Consider the following 19204-nt stretch of genomic DNA (forward strand, 5'->3'; position numbering starts at 1 on the left):
ACTCCGTGCGAATTGGTATGGGTGGAGGTTATACTTAACAGCCGAACTAAGTTGTTAATTGGCTCCTTCTACCGACCTCCGGACTCCGATGATACATTTGCTGAACACTTCAGAGAAAATTTGAGTCTCGTAACAAATAAATACCCCACTCATACGGTTATAGTTGGTGGGGACTTCAACCTTCCCTCGATATGTTGGCAAAAATACTTGTTCAAAACCAGTGGTAGGCGGAAAACAACTTCAGAGATTGTCCTAAATGCTTTCTCCGAAAATTATTTCGAGCAGTTAGTTCACGAACCCACGGGAATTGTAAATGGTTGCGAAAACACACTTGACCTCTTAGCCACAAACAATCCAGAGCTAATAGAGAGCATCATGACTGATACAGGGATTAGTGATCACAAGGTCGTTGTAGCTAGGCTCAATACCGTTTCTTCCAAATCCACCAGAAACAAACGCAAAATAATTTTATTTAAAAAAGTGGATAAAGTGTCACTAGAAGCCTTCCTAGGAGACGATCTCCATTCCTTCCGAACTGACTATGCAAATGTAGACGAGATGTGGCTCAAATTGAAAGATATAGTAGCAACAGCAATTGAGAGATTCATACCTCATAAATTGGCAAGAGATGGAACTGATCCCCCATGGTACACAAAACAGGTCCGAATGCTGTTGCAGAGGCAACGGAAAAAGCACGCGAAGTTCAGAACAGTGCGAAATCCCGAAGATTGGCTAAAATTTACAGACGCGCAAAATTTGGCTCGGACTTCAATGCGAGATGCCTTTAGTAGGTTCCACAATGAAACATTGTCTCGAAATCTGGTAGAAAATCCGAAGAAATTCTGGTCGTATGTAAAGTATACAAGCAGCAAGACGCAATCAATACCTTCGCTGCGCAGTGCCGATGGTACTGTTAACGACGACTGTGCCGCTAAAGCTGAGTTATTGAACGCAGTTTTCCGAAATTCCTTCACCAGGGAAGATGAATGGAATATTCCAGAATTTGAAACACGAACAGCTGCTAGCATGAGTTTGTTAGAAGTAGATACCTTAGGGGTTGCAAAGCAACTCAAATCGCTTGATACGGGCAAGTCTTCAGGGCCAGATTGTATACCGGTTAAGTTCCTTTCAGATTATGCTGATACAATAGCTCCCTACTTAGCAGTCATATACAACCGCTCGCTCACCGATAGATCTGTACCTACAGATTGGAAAATTGGGCAGGTCGCACCAGTGTTTAAGAAGGGTTGTAGGAGTAATCCATCAAACTACAGGCCTATATCATTGATGTTGGTATGCAGTAGCATTTTGGAGCATGTACTGTTTTCAAACATTATGAATCTCCTCGAAGGGAACGATCTATTGATACATAATCAGCATGGTTTCAGAAAACATCGTTCTTGTCCAACGCAGCTAGCTCTTTATTCGCACGAAGTAATGGCCGCTATCGACAGGGGATCTCAAGTTGGTTCCGTATTTATAGATTTCCGCAAAGCTTTGACACCGTTCCTCACAAGCGACTTCTAATCAAGCTGCGGGCCTATGGGATATCGTCTCAGTTGTGCGACTGGATTCGTGATTTCCTGTCAGAAAGGTCGCAGTTCGTAGTAATAGACGGCAAATCATAGAGTAAAACTGATGTGATATCAGGTGTTCCCCAGGGAAGCGTCCTGGGACCTCTGCTATTCCTGATCTATATAAATGACCTGGGTGACAATCTGAGCAGTTCTCTTAGGTTGTTTGCAGATGATGCTGTAATTTACCGTTTAGTAAGATCATCCAAAGACTAGTATCAGTGGCAAAGCAATTTAGAAATGATTGCTGTATGGTGTGGCAGGTGGCAGTTGACGCTAAATAACGAAAAGTGTGAGGTGATCCACATGAGTTCCAAAAGAAATCTGTTGGAATTCGATTACTCAATAAATTGTACAATTCTCAAGGCTGTCAATTCAACTACGTACCTGGGTGTTAAAATTACGAACAACTTCAGTTGGAAAGACCACATAGATAATATTGTGGGGAAGGCGAGCCAAAGGTTGTGTTTCATTGGCAGGACACTTAGAAGATGCAACAAGTCCCCAAAAGAGACAGCTTACACTACACTTGTTCGTCCTCTGTTAGAATATTGCTGGGCGGTGTGGGATCCTTACCAGGTGGGATTGACGGAGGACATCGAAAGGGTGCAAAAAAGCGCAGCTTGTTTTGTATTATCACGTAATAGGGGAGAGAGTGTGGCAGATATGATTCGCGAGTAGGGAAGGAAGTCATTACAGCAAAGACGTTTTTCGTTGCGGCGAGATCTATTTACGAAATTTCAGTCACCTACTTTCTCTTCTGAATGCTAAAATATTTTGTTGAGCCCAACCTACATAGGTAGGAATGATCATCAAAATAAAATAAGAGAAATCAGAGCCGGAACAGAAAGGTTTAGGTGTTCGTTTTTCCCGCGCGCTGTTCGGGAGTGGAATGGTAGAGAGAGAGTATGATTGTGGTTCGATGAACCCTCTGCCAAGCACTTAAATGTGAATTGCAGGGTAATCATGTAGATGTAGATGTAGTAATTACCCTACGGCACATGTCTTCTGTAATTTCACTGCAGGCTTGAAGAATAAGTCTTCTGAGCTCCATTAAATCACGTGGACGTTTCGGGAAAATTTTTTCGTTTAAGTACCCCCAAAGAAAAAAGTCACATGGATTGAGGTCTGGACTATTGGGGGGCCAATTTTGTCAGTCATTGAAGCGACCTGGAAACCTGAGTGAAATGATCCGCATGTCGAAATGCTTGTGTAAAAACTCCAACAGTGTTTGTAGTATGTGGCCATGCTCCATCTTGCATGTACCACTGCGTGTTGAAGGGCAAGGCAGTAGCAAGAAGCTGTCGAATGAAGCTATTGCGAAGCGTGCTCAAATAACGCTCGCTGTTCACAGTTTCTTCAAAGAAAAAGGGTCCAATAAGTCCATGACTGGAAATTGCTGCCCACGCTGTAATCCTCACTTTTAAGAATGCGTTGAATGGAGTGTCTGGATATTCCCAGTTGCACTGCTGCCTTTCTACACGATTTCCTGGGACTTCTGTGTACAGCAGCTCATACTGCTTCAATATTCTCCGGCGAACAAACAGGCTAAGGCCGAGGTCGCTTCGCTTCCAGTACTGTTCCTTCCTGTACAAATTTATCATACAACGTGTCGATGGTCTTCTTGCAAGGGACCCATCGTGTGTTAAACTGTTGTCGATAATGCCTCTGAGTCTCAACAAGGCTTTTCGTTTCATGAAAAAGTAACACAATTGCCGATCGTTGCTGTGTCGTCAGTCTTCCATTGTCAGCCATTGCTGCTTACTAGTCTCCTAATGGCAGTATCGTGAATTACACGTCATTTCGTAACTCATTTGTTTTTCCAAGCTCTGCTGGTAGTGCTGTAGAGATCCCAGCGGGATATCTAATGTGTGTTGTAAATTGTGAAAGAAACAATTGCTAACACGTTTCGTACGCCAACCTGTAAATGAAAAGGAAGAGTTGGAAGAACTTGAGAAAAAGGAAAGAAGGATTCTCAGGAAAATTGTGGGATCACAGACAATTGTTGATGGAACTTGGAAGAATAGGAAAAACAAAGTTCCAGACATGCACTGAACAATTAACGAACAGAATGTGGAAAATCACAGTTGAAATTTTCAGGACACCTAACAAGAATGGACAAGCACTGACTTACTGAAAAACCTTAAATTACATCACATCATTGCAGTTCACCTCTAAGTGAGAAGAAGAGGTCAAAAGAGATGCACAAGAAACTGCTATTAAACTAGAGGTGATCCAAAACAGGGAAGAATTCAGAAGCAAAGTCAACAGCTGAAAGTCCTTTGCAGCAAAACCACTAGCAAGGTGATCCACACGTTACATTTCTGAGGAGGACAGAAAGGAAAAAAGTGAAAGAATGAAGAAATTTTGGGAATAGAGGAAAAGAAAGGCCAAGGAGCCTGGTTTTCCCAAGTTTCCTTAAACTTTCTTGTATGTAAATGCTAGATTGGTTTCTTTGAAATTATTGCCCCCATCTGTGACCTGTTACAGTTTTTTGCTCTCTAATGCTCTCATTGCCAGTGGCACATTAAATGTGAATCTTCCTTCTAGTGCTACTTTTGATAATATTTAGTCAGTGGAATCAACATCTATCATAGAAAATCTTTTAGATGATTGCGGATCTGCTTTTTAGGGGAGGAGATTAGTATTTAACATTCTGTCAACAATGAGGTCATTAGAGATGAAGCACAAGCTCAGATTAGGGAAGGGTGGAGAAGGAAAGTTGCCATGCCATTTTGAAGGAACTATCCTTGCATTTGCCTTAATTGATTTAGGGAAATCATGGAAAACCTAAATCAGGATGGCCAGATGTGGTTTTGAACCGTTGTCCTCCCAAATGTAAGTCAGTGTACTAACTACTGCACTACCCTGCTTGATATCTGCTTTGTAGTCCAATGTTTCAGAGGTAGCAGAGCCATTCACCTGAGCAACACAGTAATGTACTGGGTGTCCATTTGAAGTTATCCAGAATAAAAGTATAATGTCTCGCTGACTAATGTATGTATATGCAGCCAAGTTATGTAACTACAGAAAGAATCTTGAAAGTTTTGTTTTTCATGGTTGGTAAGGTAATCCATTTCCTGTTGTCCGCAGTTAAAATGGCAACAGTACAAGAGCAGGATCAATGTGTTTTTTAGCTTAACAGAGTTGCAACCTGTCACATCTGTATGACGACATTTTTGAATCCAGTATGGCTGTCAACTGCCTATGAGGAAAAGCATTTGATTTTTGGAACTATGAAATGATAACCACGGGTAATCCTTTACATCTCCTGGAAAGTCATGGACCTCCGAAGAAAATTTGATCGTATTAAAGGAGCATTTCAATGAAGCCTGCATAAATCTGCTCATGCTGCTAGTTTGCAGTTACAGAGCCCATATTCAACAATGTGTGATGTGTTGTACAAAAGACTGTACCTATGAATGTAAAAGATTCAAATGATTCACACAGTGCCCAAGAATGTAAAAGATTGAAATGAAATGATTCACACAATAAAACCAAATGACAAAGCTGCACGTATGAACCAAGCATTAGAAATGCTACAAAGGATTAATGTGTCACATGGCTATCTCCAACATGTGTATTTTTCTCATGAAGCAACATCTCATGTTAGTGGAGTTGTAAGCAGATGTAAATGTAGAATACAAGGTGATGAAAATCCACCTCGCATATGATTTGGAGAGGGGGAAACCCCAAAAGTCAAAGTGTGGGCCACCTTAATGAGTAACATACTGATCTGGGTGTTATTCTTCTTTCAATGAACAGTGATGGGAGTTTTGTATCCAGATATGTAGGAACAATATGCCCTCCCTCAACTACCACACCAAACTGTCTTTCAAGAGGACAGAGCTCCACTATCTTTCAGACTCGGCTTCAGGGAACACAATATGGATTGGCGGAGGTTGGCCAATTGCTGGGCCTACTAGGTCTCCAGACTTAACCCCTTTTGATTTTTTGTTGTGGTATTATGTAAAAAACAGTCCACAAGGTTAAGATAAAAAGTCTTCAGCACCTGAAAGACTGCATAAGCGATGCTACGGCAAGTTACTCCAAACATGCTCCAAGCTACATGGGATGAGGTGGAATATTGTCTGGATATTTGTCATGGTATTAGGGGGTCTCATATTGATATCTATTGACAGCATGAAATTCAGGAAGATGTTTTTGAAATATTGTAAACCATAAACATATAAGATAAATATTTTGTGAGTTATAGTGTGTTTATTTTGGATATCTTCCATTCAGACACTCAGTATTTCAACTGCACTGCATTAAAAAAAAATGGATTATTTGCTCACTAGTTCATTATCCTGTAGTTGTAAAATGCCAAAGCCCATTTCTCGGATGTCTGCTGAGCTGCTGGGCGAGATTCTCCAGTTTCTTGTTTCAGGTATATCCACAACAATAAACTATGTTCAGGAACAACATACTGTGTTCTGACCTTTGACTGTCAGATTTTTGCCGCTCCAAGAGCAATGATGTGTTGTTGAAGAGCCTGTTTATGAAGCAAAGCTTGTGAGCAAAAGGGCCAGAAAGACAAAACCATTTTCCAGGCATTTTTATCTGCACACAAAATGAAATAAAAATGTAATGAGTAAGCACCCAAATCACAAAGCAGACTTAGTAAATTCATTTTTCTTAGCACAGAATGTAAATAAAAGTTATAGAAAGAAGCAAAGTAATAGTATTAAATTTTTAACATGCAGAGCAAAATCAATAAATCCATAAATCCTAGCCAAGTAAATTCACTGTTAGTTTGAATTCTTAAAGACAAGACTGCAGCACTTAATAATGTTGCTGACATAAACATCCCAAAACACACGTCACTGAGTTAAAAAAACATAAACAATTCCATCTTGTAGTTCTGAATGGGCTAAAAACAAACAAAAAACCATTAGAAAGTTGTCAAAATAAATATCAATGTATTATAATGATGTGTTTCAAATGATTCCATCTTATCAGAGGAATAAGAAACTGAAATTGACTACTGATTAGGCAAAGTATTGGATTTCCCACTTTACGTAAGCAGTTACCTAATCTGTATTGTCCATCCCAGCAGATAGTCAGGACCGACCTAAACTTCCATATTTCCCAGTGTCTATGTCCCATAGTGATTGTTCACAAATTGCGTGATTCCTGCCCAGGGAGAGCCATTATTTTACTCTCGACATTGCCTTGCTTTGGCATAAAATGTAGTAGGACAGCGTCTGTATTTTACAATATCTGCACAGTTAGATGCAGTGTTCCTTTGAACAGCCGTATTAAATGATGAAATGCATTCACAAATTATTTATACAATTGTATGACAGCTATATGATTTACTAGTAACATATGGAAATTTGTGCCGGACAAGAACTTTAGCCCAGCTTGCTTCACAGTCTAACCACCTTGGCCATCCAAAGATTGAAAAACGTCAGTTGCTTTAAAAGGCTGTAGAATTTCAAACAATGTTATGTTGTAATCAAAAGTGTCTGTTCTATTACATCAGCCATTGCAGTTACAAAGAACAATTTAATAAAGCACAAAAAGTGTTCATAAACTGAATTAATTGAATTTATAGAGTTAGTAGAACTAATCCTCAGCTAAAATTACTTTGTATTCAGTGGTAATATTTACCAACAACGAGATGGACTAGCCGTGGAGTCATCCATATCTGAAGTGCCAGCAGAGATTTTAGTTAGCCACCTAGAACTGAAAATATGCTGCAGCTGAGACACCTGCTTAAAAAAAAAAAAACCACAACCATTATAAATTTCTTTAATAATGTGCACAACAAAATAAATTTTACTGCTGAATACCAGAAAAGCAGAAAAGTAGTAGCATTGATATCCTAGATTTATGCATAGAAAATCACAACAGGCACATTTTTGAGATATACAGGAAAAAGACAGTGCCACACCCCACCATATCCTCCTGAATTTGCTTAACGTATTCATCTTTTGGTCTCCTTCTACGATTTTTACTCCTCACACTTTCCTTCAATACTAAGTTCGTGACCCCTTGATGTCTTGAATGTATCCTACCAACTGATCCCTTCTTTTACTCAGGTTGTGCCGCAAATTTCTTATCTCCCCAATTCTATTCTTTACCTCCTTATTAGTTACATAATCTACCCATCTAATCTTCATATTTCTTCTGTCAAAATTCTCTTTGAACAGAGAGAACATGGAGAAGGAATTGGACATCATAAAAATGCATTAACTAATGATGTCCTCAGCACAGTGATAGACAAATTGCAGAGACAAATAGCAAAACAGAAATATATTCCTCACTATATGGGATAAACTAATAATACAGTCAAATGAAATGCCAGATATCTTTTTTATGTGAAGTTTCCTAAAAAATAAACTTATTAGCTCACATAAAGTGAAAAGTGAAAGTAGCCTTCTCCACAAACAACAAACTGCTACAGAAATTAGTTCACACCATAAAAAATAAAACAGAAAAATTCTGAGAGTCAGCATATATATGGTCACATGTAAAACTTGCTCAAGCCACTATGTAGGACAGAGTGGTAGGAATTTTCACACTTCATACACTGAACATGTTAACTGTTGCACACACAACCTGTTCATAAATCAGCCATAGCAACACAAACAAAAAATACTGGGCACTCATTCATAAACATAAAAGAAGGTCTTAAGAAACTCCATCACTTCCAGAAATCACATGCAGTATTGTTTAATGGACAAACTGGAAATTTTTGTGCATGAGAAGTCAGGAGAGGAAATTCTAAGTGACAAGCTAGATAGCAAATCAGTTAATTTCTTCAAATATTTCTTCTGTTTTGTATGATTTCTCAGCAACAGATTGACCACTAAAGGAGACAAAACCAATGCATTTGGCCTTGTCACAGGGGCAAAGATTGCAGAGGCTGGGGTAACAGTTGGTGTGCTGGCATTGACAGGAGCAAGGCCTCATTAACCAATGACTGGGGGAAGGAGGGCAACAGTTCACATTCCATATGGTCCATTTCAGAAGTCATCAACTTGTCCACTGATCAGAAATGTGTGGAAGGAGAGCTACATTGAGAGCATGAGAAATTCCGGAAGCTGGATTACATTGCTGTGATTGACTTGAACCCAACTTGACTTGTCTCCGGCATTAACTCATAATGGCACAGTGGAAGGCAAGGCTGCCTGGCTGACCCCACTGGGCACCAGGTAGCTGTTTATCATGCATGTATGGCTTTGTCACCTGCCAGTTGTCAGACAGTGGCTTTGCTGCTGCTGTAATTTCATGTGATTCCACAATCTTAGCAACTTCAGCTAAAGAAGGGTTGGACAAAGCCAATATCCCTAGTTTGCCCCTTGCGGTTGGATGTTAACTAGACAATCATGTCTGTAATTAGTGAGTCCACATATGAGATAGCACATTGGGAACACTCAAACCAACACCTGTGCAGGGGACCTTGGAGGTCAGCCAACCATGCCATATACAACTGCCTGAGGTGCTTGTGGTGTTGGTTAAACTGTAGCATGCCACCACCACATGGTTTTGATGACCTAAACACTGTGAGAGCAACAGACACAGGTCCTCGAAGTTATGTTTCTCAGGATTGGTAGAGCACTTGACATTCTGCACAATATCGTACAGTCCTGCATTTCTTCTGGACAGCAACAAGGCAGCCTTATCAACTGAACTGAAAATACACCTCGCCTGGCTGTACAGCAAGAACTAGCCCCTTTTCTTGCAGGAACTTGGCTTGCCACCAATACGGCATGTTGAGGCAACGCCGCAAAATTTCATTGTCAACACAAAATATTACTATACTAGCTGACAGTGGCCAGGCTACAAACCCAGGGAGCTGAACCCAGGAAGAGGGAACGAAGCTCACCATGCAAGACAGTCTGTGGGGGAGCAGTGTGACCAAACACTAAGTAGATATGAGCACAGAACAAACACAATATGACCGGTGCGTGTGACAGAATAAACTAAGCACATGGAATACAGAGCACAATGTGAGGTGAAGATCAGATCTGAGATAATTGATGTCCATGTAAGAACTACTGGGCCAGGCGTATTGCTGCCAGCAAGTAAACACGTGGATCAGTGGCTCTTCCCCTGTAATGTTTTGTGCACACACCCCGTAAAAGTGTTCTGCACTGTTCTGCTGCAATACCTACATCAGCTCATCTGCATCCATTTGATATCCACTGGTGGTGATACTTAATCTACATCTACATCTACATGACTATTCTGCAATTCACATTTAAGTGCTTGACAGAGGGTTCATCGAACCACACTCATACTCTCTCTCTACCATTCCACTCCCGAACAGCGCGCGGGAAAAACGAACACCTAAACCTTTTTGTTCCAGCTCTGATTTCTCTTATTTTATTTTGATGATCATTCCTACCTATGTAGGTTGGGCTCAACAAAATATTTTCGCATTCGGAAGAGAAAGTAGGTGACCGAAATTTCGTAAATAGATCTCGCCGCAACGAAAAACGTCTTTGTTTTAATGACTTCCTTCCCTATTCGCGAATCATATCTGCCACACTCTCTCCCCTATTATGTGATAATACAAAATGAGCTGCCCTTTTTTGCACCCTTTCGATGTCCTCCGTCAATCCCACCTGGTAAGGATCCCACACTGCCCTGCAATATTCTAACAGAGGATGAATGAGTGTAGCGTAAGCTGTCTCTTTAGTGGACTTGTTGCATCTTCTAAGTGTCCTACCAATGAAATGCAACCTTTGGCTTGCCTTCCGCACAACATTATCTATGTGGTCTTTCCAACTGAAGTTGTTCGTAATTTTAACACCCAGGTACGTAGTTGAATTGACAGCCTTGAGAATTGTACTATTTATTGAGTAAACGAATTCCAACAGATTTCTTTGGGAACTCATGTGGATCACCTCACACTTTTCGTTATTTAGCGTCAACTGCCACCTGCCACACCATACAGCAATCATTTCTAAATTGCTTTGCCACTGATACTGGTCTTTGGATGACCTTGCTAGACGCTAAATTACAGCATCATCTGCAAACAACCTAAGAGAACTGCTCAGATTGTCACCCAGGTCACTTATATAGATCAGGAATAGCAGAGGTCCCAGGACGCTTCCCTGAGGAACACCTGATATCACTTCAGTTTTACTCGATGATTTGCCGTCTATTACTACGAACTGCGACCTTCCTGACAGGAAATAACGAATCCGGTCACACAACTGAGACGATACCCCATAGGCCCGCAGCTTGATTAGAAGTCGCTTGTGAGGAACGGTGTCAAAAGCTTTCCGGAAATCTATAAATACGGAACCAACTTGAGATCCCCTGTCGATAGCGGCCATTACTTCGTGCGAATAAAGAGCTAGCTGCATTGGACAAGAACGATGTTTTCTGAAACCATGCTGATTATGTATCAATAGATCGTTCCCTTCGAGGTGATTCATAATGTTTGAAAACAGTACATGCTCCAAAATGCTACTGCATACCAACATCAATGATATAGGCCTGTAGTTTGATGGATTACTCCTACTACCCTTCTTAAACACTGGTGCGACCTGCGCAATTTTCCAATCTGTAGATACAGATCTATCGGCGAGCGAGCGGTAGTATATGAGTGCTGAGTAGGGAGCTATTGTATCAGCGTAATCTGAAAGGAATCTAATCGGTATACAATCTGGACCTGAAGACTTGCCTGTATCAAGCGATTTGAGTTGCTTCCCAACCCCTAAGGTATCTACTTTTAAGAAACTGATGCTAGCAGCTGTTTGTGTTTCAAATTCTGGAATATTCCATTCATCTTCCCTGGTGAAGGAATTTCGGAAAACTGCGTTCAATAACTCCGCTTTAGCCGCACAGTCGTCGGTAACAGTACCATCGGCACTGCGCAGCGAAGGTATTGACTGCGTCTTGCTGCTTGTGTACTTCACATACGACCAGAATTTCTTCGGATTTTCTACCAGATCTCGAGACAATGTTTCATTGTGGAACCTATTAAAGGCATCTCGCATTGAAGTCCGTGCCAAATTTTGCGCGTCTGTAAATTTTAGCCAATCTTCAGGATTTCGCGTTCTTCTGAACTTCGCATGCTTTTTCCATTGCCTCTGCAACAGCGTTCGGACCTGTTTTGTGTACCACGGGGGATCAGTTCCATCTCTTGCCAATTTATGAGATATGAATCTCTCAATTGCTGTTGCTACTATATCTTTCAATTTGAGCCACATCTCGTCTACATTTGCATAGTCAGTTCGGAAGGAATTGAAATTGTTTCTTAGGAAGGCTTCTAATGACACTTTATCCACTTTTTTAAATAAAATTATTTTGCGTTTGTTTCTGGTGGATTTGGAAGAAACAGTATTGAGCCTAGCTACAACGATCTTGTGATCACTAATCCCTGTATCAGTCATGATGCTCTCTATTAGCTCTGGATTGTTTGTGGCTAATAGGTCAAGTGTGTTTTCGCAACCATTTATAATTCGCGTAGGTTCGTGGACTAACTGCTCGAAATAATTTTCGGAGAAAGCATTTAGGACAATCTCAGAAGATGTTTTCTGCCTACCACCGGTTTTGGACAACTATTTTTGCCAACATATCGAGGGAAGGTTGAAGTCCCCACCTACTATAACCGTATGAGTGGGGTATTTATTTGTTACGAGACTCAAATTTTCTCTGAACTGTTCCGCAACTATATCATCGGAGTCTGGGGGTCGGTAGAAGGAGCCAATTATTAACTTAGTTTGGCTGTTAAGTATAACCTCCAACCATACTAATTCGCACGGAGTATCTGCTTTGACTTCACTACAAGATAAACCACTACTCACAGACACAAACACTCCACCAATTCTGCCTAATCTATCTTTCCTGAACAGCGTCTGAGACTTCGTAAAAATTTCTGCAGAACTTATTTCAGGCTTTAGCCAGCTTTCTGTACCTATAACGATTTCAGCTTCTGTGCTTTCTATTAGCACTTGAAGCTCAGGGACTTTCCCAGCACAACTACAACAATTTATAACTACAATTCCAACTGTTCCTTGATCCAAGCACTTCCTGTGTTTGCCATGCACCCTTTGAGATTGCAGCCCACCCCGTACTTTCCCGAGGCCTTCTAACCTAAAAAACCACCTAGTCCACGCCACACAGCCTCCGCTACCTGTGTAGCCGCCAGCTGAGTGTAGTGAATTCCTGACCTATTCAGCGGAACCCGAAACCCCACCACCCTATGGCGCAAGTCAAGGAATCTGCAGCCAACACGGTTGCAAAACCGTCTGAGCCTCTGATTCAGACTCTCCACCCGGCTCTGCACCAAAGGTCCGCAGTCGGTTCTGTCAACGATACTGCAGATGGTGAGCTCTGCCTTCATCTCGTAAGCAAGACCTTCAGCCTTCACCATATCAGATAGCCGCTGGAATCCAGAGAGAATTTCTCAGATCCAAAGTGACACACGTCATTAGTGCCGACATGTGCCACCACCTGCAGCTGGCTGCACCCTGTGCTCTTCATGGCATCCGGAAGGACCCTTTCCACATCAAGAATGACTCCACCCGGAATGCACACTGGATTTCTTCCCCTCCTTAGCCGCCATATCCCTGAGGGGCCCCATTACGCGCCTAACATTGGAGCTCCCAACTACCAATAAGCCCACCCTCTGTGATTACCCGGACCTTGAAGACTGACAATCATCCTCTGAAACAGGGTAGGCAGCTGCATCTGGCTCAGCCAGAGACAGTGCCTAAAACCTGTTTGTCAGACACACCGGGGAGGCTTTCTGATCAGCCTCCGTGGACGTCTTTTGCTGCCTGCCACGCCTTGGAACGACCTCCCAATCAGCCACAGGCAAGGGCTCAGCCCCACTGCATGCAGCAACCGGGGCAACCACAGTGGCAGACCGATCTGGGGATAGACGGGACGAGGTTGACATCTCCGTGATACCCAAGTCCGGTCCCCCACAGTGGTGTCCATTGGCAACAGCCTCAAGCTGCGTGACCGAAGTCAGCGCCGCTTGCAGCTGTGAGCGAAGGGATGCCAACTCAGCCTTCGTCCGAACACAGCAATCACAGTCCCTGTCCATTCTAATCGGTGTTGAACAACAGTTACTGAAACACGAGTCAGTGCCTAGATAACGCAAGAGAAACACGAAATGAATGTATTAACTAACCTGTACAAATGCCTAACGACTGCGCTACAATCTGCCTGAATTTATGATTACAGTAACTAAAACTCGAAATTACACCTCCTATACGAAACTCACTCACAATTTAAGTAAGAATCTACGAAGTAAACACTAAAGTGCGATGCTACAACTCTGAAATACTATAATATGCCCGAAATTTATGAATTAAACAATGCAAGTACCCAAAAACACGCAAAGAAATTAAGAATTAAACTATGTAACAAATAAGTAAGCTAGGGTTATACGACTTGCTTCTGCAGCTGCTTATCCAACGGCGGCAGGGAGCATTACATTATAACTATATAAAAAACTGTTTAAGTCTGTTGTGAAAGTCTGTGACCATGGTGTTGGCCTGAGTCTATAGAGTTAAGACTTTCTTCGCCACAGCACTAGAAGCCCCCCAGCTGTCTTTTACCCCAGGGAGAATTACTGATTCTCATTTGCTAGTAGGCTGAGTATATCTGGGGCCATCTTGGAGGGGGGGGGGGGGGGGGGGGGGGGGGCGAGCTGGAATGAGGAAAATACCTGCACGTATCTGATATTGAACTCGAGACCTCCAGGACTAGAGTCCTAGTGCTCTACCTGCCAGATCACCTCTATCACATAACTATGGTAAATCCTTAAATATATTCATTTCTTCCTACATTTCTCACAATATTTACATTAAAATAGTATAAAAATATAATGTAAAGCATAATTAATAATTAGGAAGTCAGTTGTGTTAGTGGTACCCATGCAATACTTGAATAAAAATAACTATTGACGTGTTCTATTATTTAAGTAATCAAAGACAAAGTTGCAGGCTTTCCAAAAACATTCATTATATCTGATGATGAATGAAATTAAAATTACTAAATTGGGCAGTATGAATTATATGTTTTAAATGCATAGACAAGACTGAATTAATGTATTTTGTATGAAGTGTAATGCAACATTAAAACCCCTGTTAGTTCTTGGACAGGTACTGTGTGTTCCCTGCAGTTCTATATTAATACCATGATGATGATTAATGATTTATGTAATTGCTTAGCAACAGGGAACATTTGTTACAAACATGATTCTTTTTAAAATATTAATAACCATTATTCTGTTTTGTCTTGTGATCACTGTTTTTCCTTTTCTTCATGTATTGCTTCTTTTGCTCTTAAGTGAATCAGATATTGTTACTCTTAACAGCTTTATGTATTTGGTAATCATAGTGTTGTATATTTTTTCTTTCTTTTTTTTTTCAGCCATTTTGGCCATGTAAAGATTATTCATATAGTCATCACCCATACACCATACCCAATTTAGATTACTTGGCACCAGAGTACGCTCTAAGTTCTTCATGCTCCCCTGCTAGTGATATATATTCCGTTGGCCAAGTGATAATTTCAGTATATAATAAAGGACAGCCTCTGTTTTCTAACAAGGAAGAATGGCACATGTTCGAAAAAAGCTGTTCTGAGGTAATTGTGTTTGCTGTATTGTAATTACCTTTGTAAGCTCTCTCTATATATGTTGGTTTTTATAAAAGATGAAATTGATGCACATTTTTCTTTCTTTGAAATTTATAAAGTAAACTTTCAGTATCCATAGCTGACTGACTAATCAATTAATTAATGAATTACGTAATTGACATGCCAATATAAGTTCATTATCCTCAATTTATTGAGTAGAAATAGAAAGAGTTGTTAAAATTGTCTTGCAAAATCCCATGATCTTTTTTTTGTCTCAGTTAAAACAGCTTTCTGAAGGAAGAATCAGCTGTGTACCAGAAGGGATAAGGACATACGTAAAAATGATGCTTAATGTGACTCCAGAAATACGACCGGATGCCCATCAATTTGTGAAGGTAATAATAGCTCACCAGCAATCTTTTTTTAGTATTCTGCTTCAACTGTGGTTTTGATGATGTAGATACTACAATGGCCTGTAAAAGGTAAATGACTTGGAGAAAATGTAATGTAGTCACACATGAATGGAGTACTTGATGCTCTGTGTTTAAGGTATCAAGAAAATTTAGTAGAAAGCATAGACAGTGCACAGCTAGGGACTGATGAAATATATATTCTACAGCAAATTTAGAAAACTTAGTAGCCAAAACTGCCAGCATTTGCAGTGTTGTTTTATACCTGAAATCTGAGACTGTGCTGACACAGACTGCCAATGTGTACAATGAGGGCAGTTTACTGAGATGATATGCACTCTTTACCATTAAGTACTGAGACAACAGGTTGAGTTAAGCTGAGAGTCAGCTTACCTTCTTCAGAAAGTATCTGTCTAGATGTACACTATTCTCTCTGTTAAAGCAGAAAGTTACTGAGGAAAGTAACAAACTTTCTTTATTTTTTATTTATTTATAACCTTTAATTGTTTTTATGAAAGAGCACTTATTATTTTGTGTCTCTAAAATAACATGTGAAATTAACTGGCCAATGTTCTCATTTCTCTGAGGAATGCCAAACATGTTTGAAAGATACGCAGATGGATTCCGCTCATTTAAAAAACCCAAATGCACACACAGCACACTCTGCTCTCTTCTTTGAATAAAAGGATGGTTCCTGTGTGCAGTTTAAGCTTTTTGTTTTAGGGTGGTCATACACTTTCCAGCCAGATAACTCATGCCAGGAAATTTGTGTTATAGATAATTACAGCATTCACAGAATATTTGGTTTAAGCCCCCACATTGTTCCAAACCCAAGAATATTTTTATATTAACTTTGCTTCAGTCCATCAACAAGGCTTCATTCCATGCAAGCCAGATGTTGAAAGGAATTGGGGATAGTTTCTGAATATCATTGGTACCTGCAAGAGCCACAACATGCTACTGGCTGTATCCCACATCTTCAGTAGCTGCCAATAGGGTTACTTTCACATCTCTCAACCTAACTAGTTTACTGAGATGGGTGGGAGGTGGCTCCATTACCTACCTGACATTGGATTCCCCCCCCCCCCCCCCCCCCCTCCCCTTCTTGTCAGTCCCAACAAATGAAGCAACTTGTGGAAACTTGCTCAGGCATCTTTTTGATACCAGACAATGCCCCAGCTACAGATAATTTTTCAAATCTGTTATGAAGGTGTATGGGGACAACTAAGTCCTTATTGCTTTGGAGACTGGCCAGTTAGAAGAATATCAGGCCTAGGAAACGAGCCATTTATGCAGTTATTTAAAGCATTACTGGCTTATATGTAATTGATGTAGCTTAAACAGTAATACATATTAAAAAAAGAATAAGTGTCAAATGTATTTTTCATATTTACTTTAGTTCGGTGATAGATTACAAATTAATGGTGACAGAAAATATAATTATCCTTCCAAAAAAAAAAAGGATAAAAAAAGTGTAAGGTGAGTTTATTGAGCAGTTTCTTCCTTTTTAGCTTCCAAAATTTCTTGCTCACTCATCAAACATGACATATTTGTAGCAGAATTACAGCAAACTGTGAAACCTAAGAAGTACATGCACAAAATTACATCAGTGTCATCATACTAGCTCAGCCATTCGTGACAAGAGCTGTTACATTCACTATTGTTTCTTTTGAAATAATTCTAGAAATTGATAACAGAAGGCAGCACCAGTAAGGGACAGGTAGCGAGATGTCCGACATTGTTCTCGTACGCAATTAGTCCAGTTTTCAAGTGATAGAAGCCTCGAGCATCAGGAAAGTACTGGCCTGACCTATTCTGAGGTACGCTCTTTTTAACATAAAGTTGTAACCTGAGCTATGCTCGGGCTTGGTCTAAAAAGTATGGATGTGAGACATTCACAACCATGTTACAGTCAGTTACTCACCTTTGACTGAAGACAAACCTACTTGTTCAGATGCATTAGATGATTCCACAGCATCATACACTGAAGAGCCAAAGAAACTGGCACATGTGCCTACTATTGTGTAGGGCCCCCGCAAGCACACAGTAGTGCCGCAACACGAAGTGGCATGGACTCGACTAATGTCTGAAGTAGTGCTGGAGGGAATTGACACCATGAATCCTGCACAGCTGTCCATACATCTGTAAGAGTACGAGGGGGTGGAGATCTCTTCTGAACAGCACGTTGCAAGGCATCACAGATGTGCTCAATAATGTTCATGTCTGTGGAGTCTGGTGGCCTGCGGAAGTCCAAAACAAGGATCAATAGATCTAAAACTGAACAATCTGAACCAAAAAACACTAGTGGTGTGTTTTATCAGCCAAGGAAGATTGGTTAAAAGGCTTCTTTGTTTCGTTTGTATGTATGTATGTTTTTTTGCTTGCTTGCTTGTTGCTTCCTACCAGTGAATAGCAATGGGTGGTAACTTAGGCTCATTGTGCTAACTGAGTTCATACACTAAAGCGCCAAAGAAACTGGTTTAGGAATTCATATTCAAATATAGATATATCTAAACAGGCAGATTACAGCACAGTTGTTAGATCGGTTATTGCTATGACAATGGCAGGTCATCAAGATTTAAGTGAGTTTGAATGTGGTGTTATAGTCGGCACACAAGCAACGGGACACAGCATCTGCGATGTAGTGATGAAGTGGGGATTTTCCTGTATGACCATTTCACAAGTTTGCCGCGAATATCAGGAATCCAATTAAACATCAAATCTCCAACATCGCTGTGGCCGGAAAAAGATCCTGCAAGAATGGGACCAACAACAACTGAAGAGAATCTTTCAACGTGACAGAAGTGCAAGCCTTCCACAGATTGCTGCAGATTTCAGTGCTGGGCCATCAGCAAGTGTCAGAATGCAAACCATTGAACAGAACATCATCGATATGGGCTTTCAGAGGCAAAGGCCCTCTCACATACCCTTGTAGACTGCACGACACAAAGCTTTATGCCTCGCCTTTGCCCATCAACACTGACACATGAATGGAAATGTGTTGCCTGGTCGGGCAAGTCTCGTTTCAAATTGTATTGATAGTATAGACGTGTATGGGTATGGAGACATCCTCATGAATCCATGGACCTTGCATGTCAGCAGGGGACTGTTCAAGCTGGTGGAGGCTCTGTAATGGTGTGGGTCGTGTGCAGTTGGAGTGATATGGGACCCCTGATATGTCTAGATACAACTCCTACAGGTGACACGTACTTAAGCATCCTATCTTAACACCTGCATCCATTCATGTCCATTACGCATTCCCATGGACTTGGGCAATTCCAGCAAGACAACAAGACACCCCACATGTCCAGAACTGCTACAGAGTGCCTCCAGGAACACGCTTTTGAGTTTAAACACTTCCGCTTGCCACCAAGCTGCCCAGACATGAACATTATTGAGCATATCTTGGATGCCTTGCAACGTGCTGTTCAGAAGAGATCTCCACCTCCTTGTACTCTTATGAATTTATGGACAACCCTGGTTTCAGTTCCCACCAGCACTACTTCAGACATTGGTGGAGCCCATGCCACGTCGTGTTGCAGCTCTTCTGCGTGCTTGCGGGGGACGTACATGATATTAGACATGGGTGCCAGTTTCTTTGGCTCTTTAGTATTGAGGCAGAAACAGGTAGCACTTCTTGTGACATATGTCTTTAGTGCT

At 41.0% G+C, this 19204-nt stretch overlaps 1 protein-coding gene across 4 annotated transcripts in view; it reads left to right on the plus strand.

The window, feature by feature from the left end:
* Positions 1 to 19204, plus strand: part of LOC124721254 (SCY1-like protein 2) — a 202726-nt gene that overhangs the window by 87689 nt on the left and 95833 nt on the right. For all 4 annotated transcript variants that reach the window (XM_047246124.1, XM_047246123.1, XM_047246126.1 and 1 more), the window contains 2 exons: positions 14928 to 15143; positions 15413 to 15529. In XM_047246124.1, the coding sequence (XP_047102080.1) occupies positions 14928 to 15143; positions 15413 to 15529 (333 nt within the window). The remainder of the gene's footprint in view (positions 1 to 14927; positions 15144 to 15412; positions 15530 to 19204) is intronic.

Source organism: Schistocerca piceifrons, chromosome X (genome assembly GCF_021461385.2).
Source record: "Schistocerca piceifrons isolate TAMUIC-IGC-003096 chromosome X, iqSchPice1.1, whole genome shotgun sequence".
NCBI lineage: Eukaryota > Metazoa > Arthropoda > Insecta > Orthoptera > Acrididae > Schistocerca > Schistocerca piceifrons.